Source organism: Phyllostomus discolor, chromosome 1 (assembly GCF_004126475.2).
Source record: "Phyllostomus discolor isolate MPI-MPIP mPhyDis1 chromosome 1, mPhyDis1.pri.v3, whole genome shotgun sequence".
In the NCBI taxonomy this organism is placed as follows: Eukaryota; Metazoa; Chordata; class Mammalia; order Chiroptera; family Phyllostomidae; genus Phyllostomus; species Phyllostomus discolor.
Window position 1 is genome coordinate 84,710,793 of NC_040903.2, and position 21,431 is coordinate 84,732,223.

Consider the following 21,431-nt stretch of genomic DNA (forward strand, 5'->3'; position numbering starts at 1 on the left):
AGCTACGCCAGCCAGGGCTTGAGCATTCTTTTTTAAAAAATAATTTGCTTATCCTCCATTTGAAGTGAAGTTATTATTATGGAATATCTTATAATAATTGATATTTAATAAATTAAAAATGTATAAGTCAGAACAGTAATATTTGAGAGTAAATCAATGAATATGCCTACTATGAGAAACTATTTTCTATTTCCAAATGTAAATCATAAATATAAATGTATTCTATGACCTTATTACTTACTAGAGATCATTAAAGGGCTAAGTTACTGTTGATAAAAATCTGCAGAACTGCTTAAGATCCTGGATACCGTTCTATAAGTTAGACTGGAATTTAAATAACAATACAACCCTAGGGCCAAAATTATTGCTGTTCTCTTGCTTTTAATATTTATTCAGAGATATGTCCATGAATCTTTTAAGTTTCCAACAATGCTCTAAAATTTTAATTTTAGATTTTGGACTAGAATTGATCATTGTAGATAACTGTAAAAATCATCTGCTCGTCATTTTTTTCTTACATGTTAAAGTTTTTAGGTTAGTTATTTGAACAGACCATTGGTTCCCTACATTTTTCTCTCTTAAACTAATTTTAAAATATTTATTTCAATTATACTGCTCAGATTGAATTAAGTAGAAAAATCAGAAAATAAAATGATAAAAATTGTAAGAATAAATGCTTTAAAGCATTAAAGGACATTAAAATTCTCAAGAGTAGTTTTTTAAAAATTTAAACAAAGTTCATGCATTTATTATTCTATATTCTTTTATCTGAGAGGTTACCATCATTACATATGGTTTTCCTTTTTTACTCACTTTATCATTCTTGACTCATATAAACTTTCTCAGAATCATATTTAAAGAGTATCAGAATGTAATTTTAGCATCAAACCTGCCTTAGCAAAGTATGTAAATCATCCTCTTTATTCATAAAATGCTTTGTATTTATGCTGTATTCATACCTACTCAACATATATTTAAAAATGAGAATTGTTTAGAGAATTTTTAAAGAGCAGTTATATTTTTTGATTAACTCATTCAGTCTAAAATTTCTTTCTTTGATGAAGGGATTCATGCCTTAGGATAAATACTAAATTGGATTTTGTGTACCCATTAAAATATTTTTTTAAATTTCTTTTAGTTTTCTCTTTGAAGATGGTGAAAGCTTTGGACAAGGTCGAGATAGAAGCTCACTGTTAGATGACACCACCATCACGTTGTCGTTATGCCAGCTAAGAAATGTAAGGATGGTGCTTTAGCAAACTTGCTTCAGATCCCCCCTTTTTTTTAACTGAAACCCTACAGATACACACAAAGCCTGAATTCCTTCCTGATTTCAAAATATAAGAGAGTTTCCTTATATATGAGCCCAGGTATAGCATTTTTGGAAATGCATCTGTACATCTTCAGCTTTAGTATATATTGTCTGATTGTTCACAAAGGTGGTCTTATTTACCTTTTCACCATCATTAAATAAAGAATTCTTACTCCTCCACATACTTATTAACACATGGTAACATAATTTTTTTTAATTGTTGCTCCAAAAGATGTGGAATGGTATTTTGTTATAATACAAATTTTTAATTCCCTAATTCTAATGCAGCTACAAATCCTTTCATATTTTTTGGCTGTTTGCTTACCTCTTCTGTGCATGACTAATTCATATCTTTTACTAATTTTTTATTGAGTGACTTTTTACTGATTTGAGGGCTTTTAAAAATGTAGTCCCTGCAAATTTCTTCTAATCTAGGTTTTCCTTTAACTTTTTGAACTTTCTCATAATGAATATAATTCTTTTTTCAGTGTTTTTATTGTTAACTATGTTTCATTTTTTTGTGATTTACTTATTGTAACTTATTTATAGTTATACCAAGGTTATAAATATATTTTGTATAATATATTTTTATATTTTCTTTTAAAACATTTAATTTTTTTTTCATATTTAGTCCATTAATCCACCTGGGTTTTTTTTAATAAGGTGTGAGGTGGTTATCCAATATATATTTCATTCATAAGAAATATTATTTCATTCATGCTGTTTTAGCACTATATTAAATAATTTGATTTTGTTGATTCATAATGTCAGCTCATTCATATTTGCATGGATATGATTCTGGGCTTCTATTCTGATCTTGGACTTACTTTTCTCACATTAGCCAATAGTACTCTATCTTGTTCGTAGTTTTATATGGGGTCTTACAGTCTAAAAAGGGAAAACCTCTAATTTGTTCTCTTCTAAATAGGCTATGAGCTCTGTTTAATCATATTCTCAAATTTCATTAAAAATTATAGGATTTTGATTGGAAATGCATTAAATGTATAGGTTAATTTGTAGGGAATTGATATAGTTAGCATATAGAGTCCTGTTTCTTGAAAATGGTAGATATGCCACATTAAGTCCTATTTCATATCACAATTTCCTTTTTAATGTCTATATGTCAGTTATCAAATTTATTTCTGAGATGTTTTATTGTTGCTCTTATAAATAGAATGTGTGTATGTGTGTGTGTGAAATTTCTTTAATGTCATTTTTTTTAAGAATAAATATTGCTATTTCACCTTCTTTCAGTTAGTGTTACCATTGTATATCTTTCTCTGATCTTTACCTTTAATCTATCTATGTCTTCATCTTTAAAGTGGTTTTTTTATGAACAGCATAAAGCTGGGTCTTGTTTTTTTTTTTTAACAGTTTCTATCTTTTAATTGGTAGATTATTGATATAGTTACATTAATATCTACCATATGGGGAACTGTTCTGTATTCCTTGCCCTCTTTGTTCTTTCTCTCCCTCCTTCCATCTCTCTGTTTCTCTTTACTATTACTTCTTTTTCTGCTTTCTCAATTTTTATTGACCATTTTCTATGATTTCATTTTCCTCTTCTCTTTTATCATAGGAAGTATACTTCTTTAAAAAATTTTAGTGGTTGCCTTAAGTTTGCAATATACATTTACAACTAATTTAAGTTCACTTTCAAATAATGCTAAAGTGCTTCCTAGGTAGTACATTTGTTTTTTGGTTTTTGTTTTTTTTAAGATTTCATTCATTTATTTTTTTTTTTAGAGAGGGAAGGGAGGGAGGGAGAGAGAGTGAGAGAGAGAGAGAGAAACATCAATGTGCGGTTGCTGGGGGTTATGGGAGAGAGAGAGAGAGAAACATCAATGTGCGGTTGCTGGGGGTTATGGCCTGCAACCCAGGAATGTACCCTGGCTGGGAATCGAACCTGCGACACTTTGGTTCCCAGCCCACACTCAATCCACTGAGCTACGCCAGCCAGGGCTGTACATTTGTTTTTTAACTGTGCATTCCTGTTTCCTTCTTCCCATCCCTTAATGAATTGCTGCCAGTCTTTTCACTTATCCATAAGCTTTGCACCAAATGCATTGGTCTATTATTTTGAACAAACTGTTATTTGTTAGGTCAATTAAGAATAGGAAAATGAAACGTATTCCTTATATTCATTTATATTTCCTCTAACAGTCTTCCTTTCATCATGTGGATTTAATTTTCTAATCTGTAATTTTCCTTCTCTGAAAAGAACTTTTAACATTTCTTGCAAGGCAAGTCTACTAGCAACAAATTCCCTCAATTCTTGTTTGTCTTAAGAATTAGTTTTTCCACTTTTGTAGGATAATTTTGCTATATAAAAATTGAAGTTTTGTTGCTTTTTCCTTTCAATACTTTAAATATTTCATGCTATTCCCTTCTTGCTTGCATGGTTTCCGAAGAGCAGGCTGATGTCATGTGTATCCTTGTGCCTCTATAGGTAAAGTCTACCCCCACCCCTCCCTGGCCATGGCTTCCTTCAAGATTTTCTCTTTGTCTTTGATTTTCTGCAGTTTGAATATAGTATGCCTAGGCTTGGGGTGTGGGGAAAGGGTTATTTTGTTGGTTGGTTTGTTGGTTAGTTATTGTGGGGTTTTTTATGTGGGCAGGTTTGTGTGTGTGAGTGTGTTTGTATTTATCCTTTCCAGAGTTCTCTGAGCTTCCTGGATCTCTGTCTTTTGGTGTCTGTTGACTTTTGAAAATTTTTGTCATTATTACTTCCAGTATTTCTTCAATTCCTTCCTTTCTCCCCCTTCTGGTATTTTATTACACATAGATCATACCTTTTTTAATTGTTCCATCATTCTTGGATATTTCATTGAATATTTTGGGGTTTTTTTTTTCACTTTTCTCTTTGCATTTCAATTTAGAAAGTTTCTATTGTCATCTTTTCAAAATCACTTATGTTCTTAACATTCTTTTCATTTTTCTGCATATAGAACCCACCTGTTTTTGTATGATGTCTACTTTTTCCTCTTAGAGCCCTTCACATATTAATCATAGTTCTTTTAAGTTCCTGATCTGATCATTCTAAAATCTCTGCCATTTATGAATCAGGTTCTAAGGCTTTCTATGTTTCTTTAGAGTATCTTTTTTTGCATTTTAGTATGCCCTGCAATTTTTTATTAGAAACTCAGCATGATGAATCTATAAAGGGAACTGTGGTGAATAGGCCTTTACTGTAAGATTTCCTGTTTATCTAGCTGTTTAGTATTCGCGTAGCTTTTTTGTCAGAGGCTAAAATTTTTTCAACTGTCCTTGTTCTTGTTTTCTCTGTTGTCTTTGGGTTTCCCTAGAGACTTTTTAAAATAGGGTCGGAGACTTTCAATTCTTTCCATTGCAATCTGTTATTATACAGAAGCCCTATTGATACAGAGGTATGGTAGGGGAGGAAAAGTGTTCTGTAATCCTATATTAGCTCTCGCACTTTTACTGAGCCCGTCTCTGGGCTGTAATGTTCAGCTTTCCTCTCTACTTCATAAGACAGGAAAGCAATAGGCAGCAGAAATTGGGTATTTATCTTCCACATCAAAGACTAGAGGAGGCTAGAGTTGGGTGTTTTCTTTCCCCTCAGTCACTTAGGCTCTATAAAATAGTTTTTGAGTGATGCAGAGACTGGCCCACAGTGTTCTGCATCATTATAGATGAAATGATATATTCACATGGACTACCGAGTCCAGTGGAGGAAAAGGGACAGCATGACTTTCCTCTCAAGGGGAGCAAAAGCCTTGGCCCTTGCCCTGACAGGCCTTTATTGAGTTACTGGGCACATTACATGATGGTCCTCATTTACTATGCGCAGGTTGGCTTTAGGTGGTTACCTTTTACAGAAAACAGAGGAACCAACGCCTCTAATCACATCACAGAGGAGGGATATTTGTAAATGAAAAGGCAAAAGTGGTTACATTCATCTTTGGAAGGTTTAGCATGGATTTTAGGAGGTTACTTTGCAGTAAATGTCCTCAATTCAGGGTGAGGGAGATTTTTAGCAAGAGCAAGACTCAAAGTGGCCTAGGCACATTGCAGGCCTGATTCCCCACTGGAGAACCTATCCTTGGGTGTGGGTCCTGTGCATCTCCGAGTGGGAGCTGGGCCCATGCCACGCAGAACAGTCTCCTGCATTTGAGGGGAGGTCTTTACTGATGAAAACAAAGTGCTCTGAGGGAATTTCAGAATGATTACATTACCCTTCTGTCTACAGAAGCTGAGGGGATTTTCTCAGATCTTTATCCTGAGAATCTGTTGGTACCTGTAGAGGTAAAACTCGTGGAGTGTGGGCTCCCCTGCAGCCGGGTCTCCAGTTTTTCTCTCTCTAGTTAGTCCTCGCTAAGTCTGCAGTGCTTAGTCAATTGTCCTTCAGTTTTTCTTACCAGGCTCCGACAGTGACTTCTGCTCCAGCTTAGCTGTGATTTTCTGTATTTGCCTGGCTCTCCAGTTTTCCAGGCAGCATTTTGTTCTAATTCTGATCTAAAAAAAGTTGACTTCCGGTTTGTTTAGATTTTTTCTTTTTGTTAGAGGGGGAGGAATGACTTTCAAGCTGTTTGAACATTGAACTGGAAACCAAAACTCTTAGCCTTTTTATTTTAACCATGCGTAGATGAAGCTGAAATTCCTTGTTGTTTTTCTCTAACCTGGGGAGGTTAGCAGCACCCCCCAACCTCCCAAAACATACACACACACATTTCTTTCTGTACCTGGATTTAGCATGGTCTTCCCTTGTCTGACTGGCAGTGAATCAGGTGCCCAACCAAGACTTCATCCCACTGTGCTCTAAAACCCTAGGCCATGGCTACCAGCACTGGTTCCCTCCTTTTTCTCTAAGCCCAGGTTTATGTCTCATATCACTGCATTTTCCTTATTTTTAAGGCTTTTTCTGTCATTTGATATTTTACCTATTATATAATTTGAAGATATTAGAATGTCTTATCTGTCATAATGCCAGGAACAAAAAATTAAAAATATATAATTATTACTACATAATATAATGAACTCTTTGAAGAGAGAATGTATATAGTAGATAAATGGCAATACAAGGAGCAAACAATAAACTACATCCAAAATATATGTTTTTAACTGATTTCATTTTACTCTTAATTTAACTTATATATAACCCAAAGTATATAAATACAAGTTAAATTTAAATTTTATTCTAAATATATTTTAAAATGATAACATTGCTGATTTTTTGAAATACTATGGAAACCAAAAAATAATTTTATCTTATACTTTTCTGTATAAGTATTTTGCTCTTTTCTGCATTTGATATACTGAGTTTTTATTTAGTAATAAAAGCAGAAAATATACTTAAAAATAATATTTATTCCTTTAAGGACAATAAAATCCAGACTTTAAAAAATGTAATAATGATGCAGTGAAACTTAGGGAAATCTTATATTTCTACTTTAAATTTTAATCCATGAAAGAAATACCGAACGGTTTAAAGGCAAGATGGATAAGTGCATGGCCTGTCAAATTTTAGACAGAAGCCAACCATAAAACCAGTGTTTGCCAGATTCTCAATGTTGAGTTAAAAATTTTTCTTTGGCTTTACAAAATTCTGGGAATAACTGCCGTGGAGGAGTGCACAGTGGCTCTGAGCAGTAGAAGGTCAGTGCTGGCCACACACAGAGCTTGGACGTCTGCATCAGTGCCCACAGGGGCAGGCAGTCTGCATTCAGGTTGGACGCTGCACTGGGGCAGAGCAGCAGGCAAGAAGGCATTAACTTGGATCCCCTTGCTTAGGCTGGATGTAAGATCTTACTTTACTACTGCCTGCCTTCACCCATTCTTGAAGGATACCTAAAGTCCTGCAAAATGTTGTTATTGGGGCAACATTTATTATAGTTACTTTGTGAAGAGATAATTAAGAAAAATGAACTTCATCAGTGGATTTATTCAGTATTTGAATCATACATATTCAAAATATGTTGTGAGAAATTCTTTTGAATTTTTTATTAGCACTCTTACTGTTGTCTTTGTATTAATTCTGAAGAAAAAACATAAATCTAATTGTGCTTTAAATTAAAAGATATGTATTTTTAAAGTAACCTTTAATTTAAAAAATGCTTTATTCATTTATTAAATTTTATAGCAATTTAAAAAATTCTGAAATGTGTTTGGAAAAAATAATAGTAGTCTAACATTTACAAGACACTCCTGGAGGTATAAATAATCAACATATAAAAACTAGTCTTCAGAGCTAAATCACTAGAGGAATAGTATGTTTGCATATTTATGATAGGAATGAATTTTAAATTCATTTTATACTCCTCTTGGTACCTTTATAAATTCATAAACTTTACATTATTTTTCCTTTTTAAATATGGTTCAGTGTTTTTGTCTCAGATTCTCATATGTAAATATTTCTCTTTTAATTCACAGAGATTAAAAGATGTTGGTGGAGAAGCATTTTACCCACTACTTGAAGATGAGTGAGTATATATCATCCCCTTTTATACTTATTTTTCTTTGCTGATTGGTAAGGAACATATGTTTTCTCTGAAGACTATTTTCTAAATAGAACACTTAGTATGGTGTTTTGTTTTTTTAAATATTATACCTTTTTTTCTGCTTTTGTTTCTCTTTTACAGCCAGTCTAATTTACCTCATTCAAACAGCAATAATGAGTTGTCCGCTGCCGCCACTCTCCCTTTAATCATCCGAGAGAGGGACACAGAGTACCAACTAAACAGAATCATTCTCTTTGACAGGCTGCTAAAGGTAGGGGTTCTAATGTGGAAAGTTTTATAAGAGCCCACATTCAATCTTTATTTTTTATTTCTCTGGCAATTATTAGGGAATCTTGATGTCATGAGAAGACTAATTTTTATGACATATCTTTTCTAATTAACATTTAATTATAAAAATGATACATGTTCATGGTAAATAAAATTAAAAAGTAAAAACAAGATGTAGAAAATATGCAAAATCATATGAGACAGAAGATTAATAGTTATATGTTTAAAGAACAATGAAAAATCTGTAGGAAAAGCACCCATATTGGAAGAGAAATGAATAAGGAACATAATAGAAATACAACTGATCAGTAAATCTATTCAAATGTTTAATTTCACTAGGAATGAAAAACATTTTAGTAGGAAATTTTAGTAGAAAAATTTGATTATCAATTTAGTAAAGTGAACAAAGGCATGTTAAGATTGGCACTCTCATTCCTTTAGAATAAGTATAAATTGACTGAAACAGTATATAAAGCAGTTTCAAAGTATACAGGGTCCAACAGAAGTAATGCCATTGAGGGTGGTTGGTAAGGTTGTGAATGTCTTGCATGAGAAGACAGCAATTTGAACATTTTACCTAAAATCTCATACAGTGTGCTTGATATGATATTGTTATTTTACAGAATTACATGCTTATGATTTTAAAGTAAAAGATTTTTATGTAATAAAAAGGGGTGTTTTTTGTGCCAGACCCTGTATATAGAGAGCCTTAACAATATGTATACCCTTTGTCATAATAATTATTTTCTAGAACTCTCTCCTAAAGGACAAATTTATAAAAGGAAAGATTTATATGCAAGGATATAGAAGTAGCCATAATAATAACATTTATTAAATACTTTCTGTATCACCAGATCTTTTACAAAGTGATAAACATGCATTATTTAACCCATATGAGACTGGTAGTATTGTTCTCCATGTGACTCATTGATAATTGTCTCAGAGCACCAAATAGAGCGGAATGATTAAAAACAGTAGAATGAGTTCTCCTCTCATTGTACTATATAAGATTTATAGAATATAGGGAACCGTTGCACTGCCAACTTATGTGTATTAATAGTACCAAAGTAGTAACATGAAAGATAGTTAGAAATTTATTGAAGATCTCTTTCAATTTTATCACTAGTATATATTTAGGACTTTTAGATGAATATATGCTACTTAGTAATTTGAGACGCTTTTATATCTTTTTTTTCATCTCTAGGCTTATCCATATAAAAAAAATCAAATCTGGAAAGAAGCAAGAGTTGATATTCCTCCACTTATGAGAGGTTTAACCTGGGCTGCTCTTCTGGGAGTGGAGGTAAGAAAGAAAAGAGAAGGTTAGAAGTTAATTATAAGACTGCTAAGAAAAAAGGAAGGAGTAGGAAAGTACTTTCCAAATATATGTTTTTCTAGTTAGAAAGTTATGTAGTAAAATATAAGCATTAAGAATATTTGGTGATTTGCCCTGGCTGGTGTAGCTCAGTGGATTGAGTTCGGGCTGTGAATCAGGCATCGCAGGTTCGATTCCCAGTCAGGGCACATGCCTAGGTTGCAGTCCATGGCCCCCAGCAACTGCACATTGATGTTTCTCTCCCTCTCTCTCTCTCTCTCTCTCTCTCTTTCTCTCTCCCTTCTCTCTCTAAAAATAAATAAGTAAATAAAATGTAAAAAAAAAGAATATTTGGTAATTTTAAGTGAAAAGAATGGAGGAAAAGAACACAATAGCAAAATATTGTAAAATATTGTAAAAGTATATTATCATGCCTATAAAATATGTTTATTTAGGAATAGAATTGTCTGTTTGTAAGTAGTTCTATCTAAGTTTGGAGAAATCTCCCACTTGAACCATATCAAAAATCATTAACATATTTTAGTGCCTTTTGGCACACCAATTGCACAAGAACCATGCTGCCAAGACAAATAGCTACTTTGTCTTGTACAATGACTAACCTGTGGCAATGAGGAAAGGAGAGGTGTTCCAAGTTGTCAGGGTGACTTGCAGTACTAACAGAGAACTCTGGTAACAGCAGTCATGAAAATGGGCCAAATTCTCACCACCCCCTTTTTTCCCCCATCAATTTCTTTGTCATCCTGCCTCAGATATTCTCTTACCAATGTCTTATGGATGTCCATCATACATTTTTTTCCTGAATTTCCTCAAACTATTTTTAATTCTTTTCAGCTCCCTTTTAAACTAATTTTATTTATTCCTGATTCCTTTGATGAGATTCTACAAACATCTTTGAGTTTGGGTGGTTGTTTTATAAGAATGCCTATTGTTCCATACCACACATTAATAGTTAGCATTGTAGAACCATATAATGCTAAAGTTCAAGGTTACTTCTGAGGTCAGGAGGTCAATGAGGTCAATGTCTAAATCTGTCATTAAATAGACATACCATAGAAGTTGATACAGCCAATGTCATAATTTGAACCCCAAATTACTGGTTCTTTCTACATGATTACAGTAAACCAGAGTAATAAAATTTGTTCCATTGTTGGTCCTTTTGAACATGACTAAGATTTGAAGTGCTTTATTCAATCATTTCTTCTGTACTGGTATAACTAAAAAGTGTAAATGATCTGTTTAGTCCCTTAATGATTCCATACCTACATAATATTCCATGCTTCACTCTTTTAAACTTCTACTTCCTGGTGCTGAACTACCGCTCTTTAAAACAGTTCCCTTTTATTTTTGTTTTCATTACCAACTTTACAGGAAAATTTGTGGGATGACCTCCCATGCACCCCCCCAAAATTTTTTTGAAACGATTTTCATAAAACCAACTATGTTTGAGGTAGTAATAAGTGGAGAACAGCAAGGCTGTCCTGTGTTGTGGAGGCTGGGCAGCTTGACTAGCACACTTATTAGCTCCATGACTCATCCAATGTGTTTGTCTTTCAGGACAAATTGACAAATTGTTATGGACTTGAGTCACAAAATCTCAAAACCGTAGATAATTTTTCTGAGAGGTATATTTTGGTTTTTAATGTGCCTATGTATAATTGAGTGGGTTGTCAACAATAGGTGCTTATAAGAAGTATATTTACCTAAATTAATAATTTACCAAGGATATGATGAATTATTATTAATCTCTTATTTTTTGCAGGGGGCTATTCATGCCAAGTATGATGCAATTGATAAAGATACTCCAATTCCTACAGATAGACAAGTAAGATTTAGATTTTCTTGAACAACATAATTTTGCCAAATCTTAAAATTATAGAAAGGCAGGAGGAAATTTTCTTCCTTTCATTATGCTCAGCAGCCATCATATTCATACACTGTTTAGAGTAAGCCTAACTTTTGTACTCATAAGTTAGTGAGTTAGAACTATCCTTAAAAGGAGTTTAGGCCAAGTAATTTTTCTTAATAATTATACATTGTTATCTGTAGAATTTGTCCTTTATTTAGACCATGTTGTAAAGAAAGAATTTTTTGAAAACTATATGGATACATACCTTTTCAAAAGAAATGGTCATTTTCCTTAAGTATACAAGCTTTTTGTTGTTTCTAGAGTATTAATGTAAAATTCAAAAATTTTAAACACCAGCATTATGTAGGTGGTCTATTCTGAAATTCATAATGCAATATCTTTTTTATTTTTTTCTTGGGGTTATTGTTGATCACAGTTATATCATATTGTTTTGTTATTTTACAGATTGAAGTGGACATTCCTCGTTGTCATCAGTATGATGAACTGTTATCATCACCAGAAGGTCATGCAAAATTTAGGCGTGTATTAAAAGCCTGGGTAGTATCCCATCCTGATCTTGTGTATTGGCAAGGTAACTTTTTTCCAATCATTAAGACACCTTTTGAAGTATTAGGAGCATGTTGCATGACCAACAATTTTAAAAATTATAACAAATATCAAAACATCCCCTGCTTTGAGAAAAGTCAGTACTAGAGCTATGATCCATTTATTGAAAGGTTTATAAGAACTATTTTTTACAAGTTTGCCTAAATGCCAATAGATAAAGCTATGATGTTTAATGAGACAATTTGCCATCATAGTAATTAGAAAAGTAGAAAGAGCATTTTGTAAAATTATAATCTTTGTGTTTCAGTGCTTATGAAAATAACAATAATTTTATAGCACAAATAATTTGGGGCCAATTGATATTCTAAACAGTTACTGCTTTACAGTTTATGCTTAACCTATTTATTGGGAATTGGGGAGTAGGATACTCCTTAAACTGTTTATTTCATTTATTATCTTTTAAAAAATATCTTCATGTTCCATATCCTGATTTTTACTTTTCTCATTAGTTTTGTGGCCATTTGTAAATTCACAAATGAGAAACTGATTTCAACCAGTCCTATATTTGAATATGCTGTAATAAACAGTGGGGGGTTTTATTTTCTTTTATTTCATAAATTACTTTATGGCTGTTTACTTACAGTTGTCTGCATTTTCTTCCCACCACTCCCCACCCCCCACACCCCAGCCAAACCCACCTCCCTCCCTTGCTTCCACCCTCTTCCTTGGTTTTGTCTACGTGTCCTTTATAGTAGTTCCTGAGAACCCTTCTCCCCCCTGTCCCCTCTACCCTCCCCTCTGGCTATTGTTAGATTGTTTTTAATTTCAATGTCTCTGGTTATATTTTGCTTGCTTTTTTCTTTTGTGGATTAGGTTCCACTAATAAGTTAGATCATACGGTATTTGTCCCTTACCTCCTGGCTTATTTCGCATAGCATAATGCTCTCTAGTTCCAGTGTTTTTTTAAATATTGTAATTATCTATTTCTGGCCAAACTTCAAATGAAGCAATTATTTTTCCTAGCTTTGTCCATATTAGAGGAGTTCTGTGTCTTTGTAACAATTGTAGATAGATTTATGTACATTCTCTCAACATGACAACATATGAACAGTATTATTATTTTTTGAACAGCACTATTATAAAAGGAATATGTCGTATGTTTATATTTTACTTCACAATTTTAAAGGATGTTTTTCCATGATACCGGAGAAACACGTAAGACAAATCTCCTCCTCTCAGATGAGGAAACATGCCTGGAGACGTTAAGTGATTGCCAAGAACACACAGGGTCAGAAATGGGACTGTAGCCCAAGCCTTCTATCATTTTTACATTTTTGTTTAGTTTGTTTCTCTCTTCAACTCATAATAATATTGATAATCATAATAGCTGATTTGTATTGTGGGCATACTATGTGCTAGTCACTATCAGTTACTCCCACAGTAACCCATGAAGTAATATATTTCTGGATGTGCAGTATTTATAATACGTAATCTATGCAGAGGTAATGTAGAGAACTGATAAGATATATATCTACAATTCTACTTAATTATGCTTATTTGAATTTCTTCAACCCCTCCCCATCAGGTCTTGACTCACTTTGCGCTCCATTTCTATATTTAAATTTCAATAATGAAGGTAAGGTTATTTATCATTTAAATAATCTTGGTGCATATTATTTTAAAATATTTTATTCAAACATGAAATTTTTTCCCCTAGCAGTTAGTATAAATATCTGTGAAGTAATCTGTATATAATTTTAGAGGATGTAAAGAATTTATTATTGGAGAGTTTCAGTTGTAATGAGGCAGTGACTAGTCTCTCATTGATTATTCTGAGACATTTATCTACTTTGGTGACCATTTTTATGAAACATTGGAGAAAATTTTTACCTCTTTAGTGATTAGTTTTAGTCTATACTTCCCAAACAATTTACAAAGAAATCAGTATTAATTTTGTATCTCCAAAGCCTATCGTTTCAACCTCCTTAATGAAAACTTGCTCATTCTTCCTCCAAAACCCAGCACTTTGTATTTCGAGAATGTATTGTGTATGTTTTGTATTCTAGTTACTTATATACTAATATAATAATCCTTTTTTTGCCTAGCAGCTTTATTTAATGATTGATTTTTTTCTGTTTTCTATTCCCCTCTTATAATGTCTTTTTATAGCAGATTTTTCATAAACATGTGTTACACTTAAATGGCTCAAATCTCTAATGATATCACTTATAGAATGTATTTACCATATACATAACATGAATCTCTAGAAGCCTCAATCTCAGAATTTCCATCCTTTCAAATGCTGTTTCATGTCAGATTTTGCATAGATTTCTGGAAATGAGTACAGACAGCATAATCCCAAAAAGCTAAAATTTCACAATTTGAATTGATTTAAAAATGTACTATGCTATGGTATTTCTCATTAGCTAAACTACAAGTTTGCTATTTTTAATTAGGTACATTCCATTATCACACATATTGCTCTAAGAGTAGTAAGCAATCTGTGTTTGAAAGAACAATTCATGAGTGGTGTTCCTAAATCCAAGTTCTGAGGCTTTTTTTTTTGCATCAACAAAAACTAAGTATTTTGAGGTTTGTATAGTTCATTACTAATGTCCATGTTTAGAGATTGTTAAAAAGTTTGTATAAGTTCAGATAATAAAAGTTTTTATTATTGTGGGATAAAAATTTCTACATTAGTTTGAAATGGAAAAGATACTAAATGGTTATATTTTGTTGTCAAAATATTTTCTGTTTTAAAGAGCAGAGGGTTGTTTTCTCCCCTTAAATTGTAACTCTAGTTTAATAGTAGATTCAAGGAGTGTGTGATGCGTGAGTGAATGACCACCAAACATTTACCCCGTTAACTAATTTGTCATATGTCTTTGCCTTCTTCTTTCTTAGCCTTAGCATATGCGTGTATGTCTGCTTTTATTCCCAAATACCTGTATAACTTCTTCTTGAAAGACAACTCACATGTGATACAAGGTAATCAAATACCTTTCCTTTGTCTTTTTAAGGGGATGTACTTTTTTATGTCAGGTAACTGATAAGCAGTTAAATTTATGATTTTCATCCAATAAAATAGAGTGATAATGCTTACTAAAACCAGTGAAGACATCAAGTTTAATCTTTTACTCCAAAGTCCTCAAAGAATTATGGTATTTTTCTAATAACTATTCAATATCTTATCTCAGTTTAGTTCAAATTTAGGCATGTTAGTTTAAGAAAATAAACTATTTTTCTCTCTCACAATTAAAATTGCCCACAAAAAGTTTCTTTGTGCAGCAAGGCTATTATGAATTAATAAAAAGATGAAACAGTATTAACTATGTAAATAAATAGAATATTAAAAACACTTCTCATTCATTTCATTCCCCATGTTTGAACCCCCAAAATGTGTTCATTTCTATTTTCATAAATGCACATCTTCCTTTAGAGTTTATGTCATAGCATAATTCATTTGTGAATTCTTCCAGTAACATAACTTTTTTTTTCTTTTTTTTTAATTTTTTTTTTTTTAGATTTTATTTATTTTATTTTAGGGAGGGAAGGGAGGGAGGTAGAGAGAGAGAGAGAGAGAGAGAGAGAGAGAAACATCAATGTGCGGTTGCTGGGGGTTATGGCCTGCAACCCAGGAATGTACCCTGGCTGGGAATCGAACCTGGGACACTTTGGTTCCCAGCCCGCACTCAATCCACTGAGCTACGCCAGCCAGGGGCAACATAACTTTTAATATAATTTTCTGAACTCCTTTTTGGAAGTAGTATAACAAAAACTAATATACAGGTTTGAATCAGGCAAACTTTGTTTCAATTTAAACTGGGTTACTTACTGTGTAATCTTGGACACACAGCATATGTTAGTTAGTTATAATTTTCCTCATATCTAAAATAAAGGTTTTTGTAAAATTTAAGCATAAAATATGTCAATGCACATAGAAACATTCAATAACACTGGCTATTATTTTATTACTATTACTATTTTATTGCTATTGTTTTTACAATTAATTTAATAATATTATAATGGCATTATACTGGGTCTAGCAAAAGTAACACCATTGAGTATGGTTGGTAGGTTTGTGAATGTCCTGCACGAGATGGACGGCAATTTGAACATTTCACCTAAAATGTCATATGACCTGCTTAAGTGTGATATTGTTACGTTACAGAATTACATACTTATGATTTTGTAGTAAAATATTTTTATGTAATAAAAAGGGGGCATTATTTATGCTGGACCCTGTATATTATGCATTATCTTTTCAATAAGAACCTAAATGCTGTGACCTGGCTGGTGTGGCTCAGTGGATTGAGCACTGGCCTGTGAACCAAAAGAATCTAAATGTTTTAAGGGCAAGGAATTATCTTATACTTTTGTATTTCTTTTGGAACAGACTACAGTGTTCTTCTCATACTCTTCCCATTTACCCATTTTATGACACTTTTCAGATACCACCTTTATTTAGACTTTTTAGTTGTAATATATATCTTACTAATTCTACTAAATTTTCAACAACCTGAAACTAGTGTTTTGTTTTATTTACATTTATGTCTCTATAGTTTGTTATATCAATAATTCACTCAGTTTGAATACAAGAAGCAGGAAATCTGTAGGCTCTGTGCACTTGACTGAACACTCTGAATAAGTAGGACCTCAGTGAGTAATTTTTACTTAGAAATGAGCATACAATTAGAGCATCAGAAGTCAAGGTAATGGGAAAATAACTAGAAAGGAAGTAGAAATGTAAATTAAAAAGATAAAGAGGCCAAAAATTGGAGAAGGAAAAGAATGTGGATAAGGAGCTAACACATAAAAATATTTTTTTCCAACATCATGTACATTGAATTATAGAAAAAATAATCTAAACCTTTAAAAATTTTGTGTTTGTGTTTATAAGCACACCAAACAATCTTTACAACTTTGAATTTACAACATAGATAGGTGCTAGAAGTTGATATAATGACCCAGTGTCTTTTTGTGAATTTTGAAATGAAATTTTATTGATTTATATTTGTATTTAGAAATGATTTGAAATGGATATGCCTAATACTCTGCATTAATGTGGACCTGGATAAAGTTAGGATTAATTTAAAACTGTTTTTTAGAAAACAATAATATTTTGCTTTGACTTTTTAGTCAAGGATGAGTATTTTTATAGAGAGGAAGTTGTTTTTCTCTTGTAGGTTAATGTAGTAAAGCCATCCAACTTCAAGAGTCATGCAATGTTATCTTCTAAGAATTTATGGAGTGATATCCTATAAGAGTATGTGTTGTATCTTGCTAATTGAGATGTGTTCCACACTTATTCATGGTTATCTTATTTTTTTATCAAAGATGTTTTTTATAGAATGGGTGATGTACTTTTTAAGATTCTAGTAATTTCTGTCAGAAGAAACTACAATCAAGGTCCAAGTTCTTGTAAGCTTTTCCCAGCCAAGGACTAGACTGGGAACCCCATGGTCAACCGGTAGCACTCACAAACCTGGCAGCTAGAGCTCTTATTAACTCTCCATACCTCCCTCATCCCCATAGGACCGTGAATGAGGAAGCAACAGGGAGGGCCAGAAACCTGGAGTGCACTGGTCAAAGGAGAGTTCATGGCCTAGCCCAGTTCCTTCCTCCCCAAGGTAGCTTAGTTGATTAAAATTGATCACCAGCAGGTTACAGCATGAAGTCTGCCCCTCAGCAACTTAATGTCTTAACGTTCTTCACTTTTATTACATTCCCTGCATCCTGCTCCTGCCGTCCCAAGTCTACTCTCGAGGGAATTGTCAGACCCACTATTGTATGATATTGGAGAGTTTGCGATAAATTATTTATGCTGGCAAAAAAATAAGTGACTGAATTTAACACACCTTGGATGATATGAGATTTCAGAAGCTATAAGCAATGAAAATAATTTTTCAAATACTGACCAAATACATACTGAAAACATTAAAGGTAGAAAATTATCACATTAGTAGTTGTGCAGTACAAAAGGCGATTCCTTAATCCTCAGTTAAATATAAGTCAGCAATATAATGCTGTTGTTTTTAAATCTAACATGAACTTGTAACATTAACTGTACTTTCAAATCTAAAAACCTGGTAATTATCTTTTTTCCAAATTTGTCAGGATCCTACTAAAGCATAGTGCCTAGTTAGATTTCTGTACTTTAAGAGGGATGAAGATATTTGGAGAAGCTTCAAAAAGCAGTTAAAACAGAACTTATAAGATGAATTGGCTATAAAATTTGTTAGATGCTGAGTGATCCCTAGGTGACCAGCTTTCAGAGGGCTGTATTAACTAGCTTATATTACAGTGATTCCTATTTTGGTTCTGCGTAAGTAAGTGCCTGTTTGAAAATATAGAAATTGTTTACCTTTAAAATAAGTTTATTTTTCCAATAATGGTTTCACATTGACATTGGTGTGAATTATCTAGTGATAATGAATTTTCAACATCAAAAAATAGTTTTATACTTTTTAACTACAGAACTACTTTAGTATTCTGTTAAAAGGATTATTATTCAAGTAAACAAGACAAGATCTTATTTAATTTATGAAAATGTGAGAGAAACCATAATGTACATCAAATGAATTTTGAGAGACTAGTCAGAAAGTTAAAAAAAGTCTTTTTTAGTTGGATCAGTCAACAGTATATCTTTTAAAACACTGAACATTATAATTAACACATCTCCAAATTATTTCTCTAAGAAGTAGTAATTTTGAGTTATAACTTTTATAAATTTGTATTTAAGATTTTGAGTTGCTAATTAATTCTGAAACTTTTTAAAGCCACAATAAATGTTTTTAATATTATGAAAAATTGACCATGTATATTTTCCCAAGAAACAATAGATGTGGTGCTTTAAATCAGTTGTTTGGTGTTAATATTGACTCTCTGTGTTATATAAGAAAAAAAACATAGTTTCAGTCAATTTAGTCTTTCAGTTAAATAATTGTTCTGCACTGACTCTGTGTCAGTCACTGCTTAAGGAATTGAGGCTCTTAAGGTAAATGACATTCAATCCTTTTCCAAGAGATTTTATAGCACAATATGGGAAGTAAATGTGAAAATTACTAATTGTGAGTCAATGAGATAAGTATACATATTGCTGTATTAGAACAGAGGAAGGAGGGAGGGAGGTTACTTTGATTTATTTTTACTTTTTTGGTGGTAAAGGGAAGAAATGGCATATCTGGAAATGTTTTACAAAAGAGAGGATACTTATTAGTGAATTTGAAATTTGAAAAGGAATTTGGTGAAAAGAGACAAAGATTCTTTAAGACAGAGAACAAGGAAGAGTATTGCGTGAAAATGAGTTGATAAAACATCCAGTAGTCACATCTCGTGCACGCTGTTGGAAGAGACAGATGGAGAGCTAAAGAAAGAGCTGAAACAGTACACTGATTATTGGTTACTAAAGTTTATGGAAGAACAGTGGTTTGTTTTTCTTCAAAATGTTTATTTTGGGCTTGCATTTAGAAATGTTCAGCTCTCATTTCATTGATTTACTTTTTGTCCTTCCCCACCATTTTGTTTTATGGTCTTTTGAAGTTTAAACTTCCAAGTATCATTGATTTTGTTTGACATAAGTATCACATGCATCCTTTTAACCCCACAAGTTTTGGAAAATTCATATGTCATATGAAACTGATCAATAGCTGATGTAGAAGTGAATATTTATTTAGTCATTTGTCTTTACAGAAATCAGAAGTTTCTATATTCAAGAGCAACTTTAATTTTTTTAAGCCATTCATATTATATAGGATTTACATATTCAGACTCTAAAATGCTTTGCCTCTTTTGATGAGAGAAAATGATCTATTTAGTCCAAATATCCTGAGTTTGTTTTTTTTGTTTGTTTGTTTTTGTTTTTTTCGTGGTGCTATTTATTGATTACCTGAGGGCATATTTAAGATAATACATTTCATTACTACTGGCCTAAATTAATATTCATCATTTTTAGAACTATCAAATTTTTCCTTGTGATGCTGCTATTGAGTTGATAAAGAAGGAACACACAGGAATTAAAAAAAAAAAAACTAATGTGCTAATTTAACAACTCAGGGTTTTACCTTCTATAATATCTAAGATTGGTAAAATTATTCTAAGATTCAGAATATTAGAATACCAGTTGGATTTAAATGATATTATACACTTTCAAAGATGTTGGAAAATAGGCTTATAACTTTCAGGACAGAGATATTTTATACTATTTGGAGAAAGAAAAGGCAGCTTTAAGCAAGTAAAGAAAGAGGCAGCCATTTAGCTATTAAGAATGAGAACAAATCCTTTATGGAAAACCCGCTATACTTTAATGTCACTTTACACTTAAGAAAGAAGCAACCCATAAAACCAACCTACAAAACTTTTACACTATTCTTTGAAGCCATTCTATTGTATTTTTTTCACCAAAGCAATCACTGGAATTCTGGAACAACATTAAACATATTCTTGTACTGTTTATAAAATCAAAGCATATTCACATTGGGACCATTGTAAGATGTGGTTTTTATAAGTTAAAAAAGGAAAGGTGGAAAGAGATAACATATAAATCTGGGAAAGAGAATTGGGTGAAAATTTCCCCAATTTTTTATTTCCCTGCTTATCTTTCTAAATCCTTTGAGGGCAAGGTCAGTATCTTCCCTGTTGTGAAATTTCATTTAATGTAGTGTCACCTATAGCTGGGAAGACTATAAAGCATTTTAAATTGTGATATTTTTGAGAGTTAAAAGGGGCAGTAAGTGCACTAGACACTGAATCTACTGCTGGCAATTAAGACTCTCCCAGGATTGATATTGCATACCTCTGGCTTTTGGGTAAATTAGGACTTTAAATGTACCATCACTAATTGGAAGGAGAAAAATACCTAAAGAAAAGTTAAACCTCAAAGTGTCCTGGGTCCTTGGGATCTGTCCTAGTCTTTAGTCTGTAACTCTTGAACCTGATGTAATTATACTTTTTTTGTTGTTGTTCTTAGAAGAAAAGATGAGACAATGTATACATAGAATTGTGTTGCAGTAGAATAAACATCAAATCACAAAGAAAAGTATTAATCAAAAGTATTAACCCATTTTTTATTTAGTAATCATGGGTAAAATGTCACATTAATTGTGAAATTTAGCTTTATTGTGTTTTTAAAATTGATTTTAGAGATGGGGGAGAGAAATAGAGAGAGAGAAAAATCAATTTCTTATTCCACTTATTTATGCATTCATTGGTTGCTTCTAGTATGTGTGTCCTCCCTGGAGATCAAACCCATAACCTTGGCATATCAGGATGACACTCTAACCAACTGAGTACCCAGCCAAGGCCAACTGTGGCACTGAATACAGTACCTCCTCATCTTTTCTTTTCTTGGCTTTGGTGCTTCTCTTTGTATAATATATAACATTGCTTATAGATAAATAATTATAAAATAATTGTGGCCATCAGAAGCAAAGTTTTAATTGCAGAAAATACGGGAAGGCTACTCGTACAATCTGACCATCGGATTGTCAAAATATTTATACCATTTCTTGAAACATTAAAATAACTTCTAAAATTAAAAAAGAAAAGTAGACATTATATTTGGAAGTTATTTTTAGCAAATAATTATTTTGAAAAAAGATTGCTAACTTTATTGAAGGGAAGAGT

The 21,431-nt window shown here is 32.4% G+C and overlaps 1 protein-coding gene across 2 annotated transcripts in view; it reads left to right on the top strand.

The window, feature by feature from the left end:
- The window catches only part of TBCK (TBC1 domain containing kinase), a 186,422-nt gene that overhangs the window by 62,444 nt on the left and 102,547 nt on the right, over positions 1-21,431 (top strand). For both annotated transcript variants that reach the window (XM_036025646.1, XM_028507475.2), the window contains exons 12-19: positions 1,139-1,238; positions 7,703-7,752; positions 7,912-8,041; positions 9,263-9,361; positions 11,154-11,216; positions 11,706-11,832; positions 13,393-13,443; positions 14,712-14,795. In XM_036025646.1, coding sequence (XP_035881539.1) covers positions 1,139-1,238; positions 7,703-7,752; positions 7,912-8,041; positions 9,263-9,361; positions 11,154-11,216; positions 11,706-11,832; positions 13,393-13,443; positions 14,712-14,795 — 704 coding nt within the window. The remainder of the gene's footprint in view (positions 1-1,138; positions 1,239-7,702; positions 7,753-7,911; positions 8,042-9,262; positions 9,362-11,153; positions 11,217-11,705; positions 11,833-13,392; positions 13,444-14,711; positions 14,796-21,431) is intronic.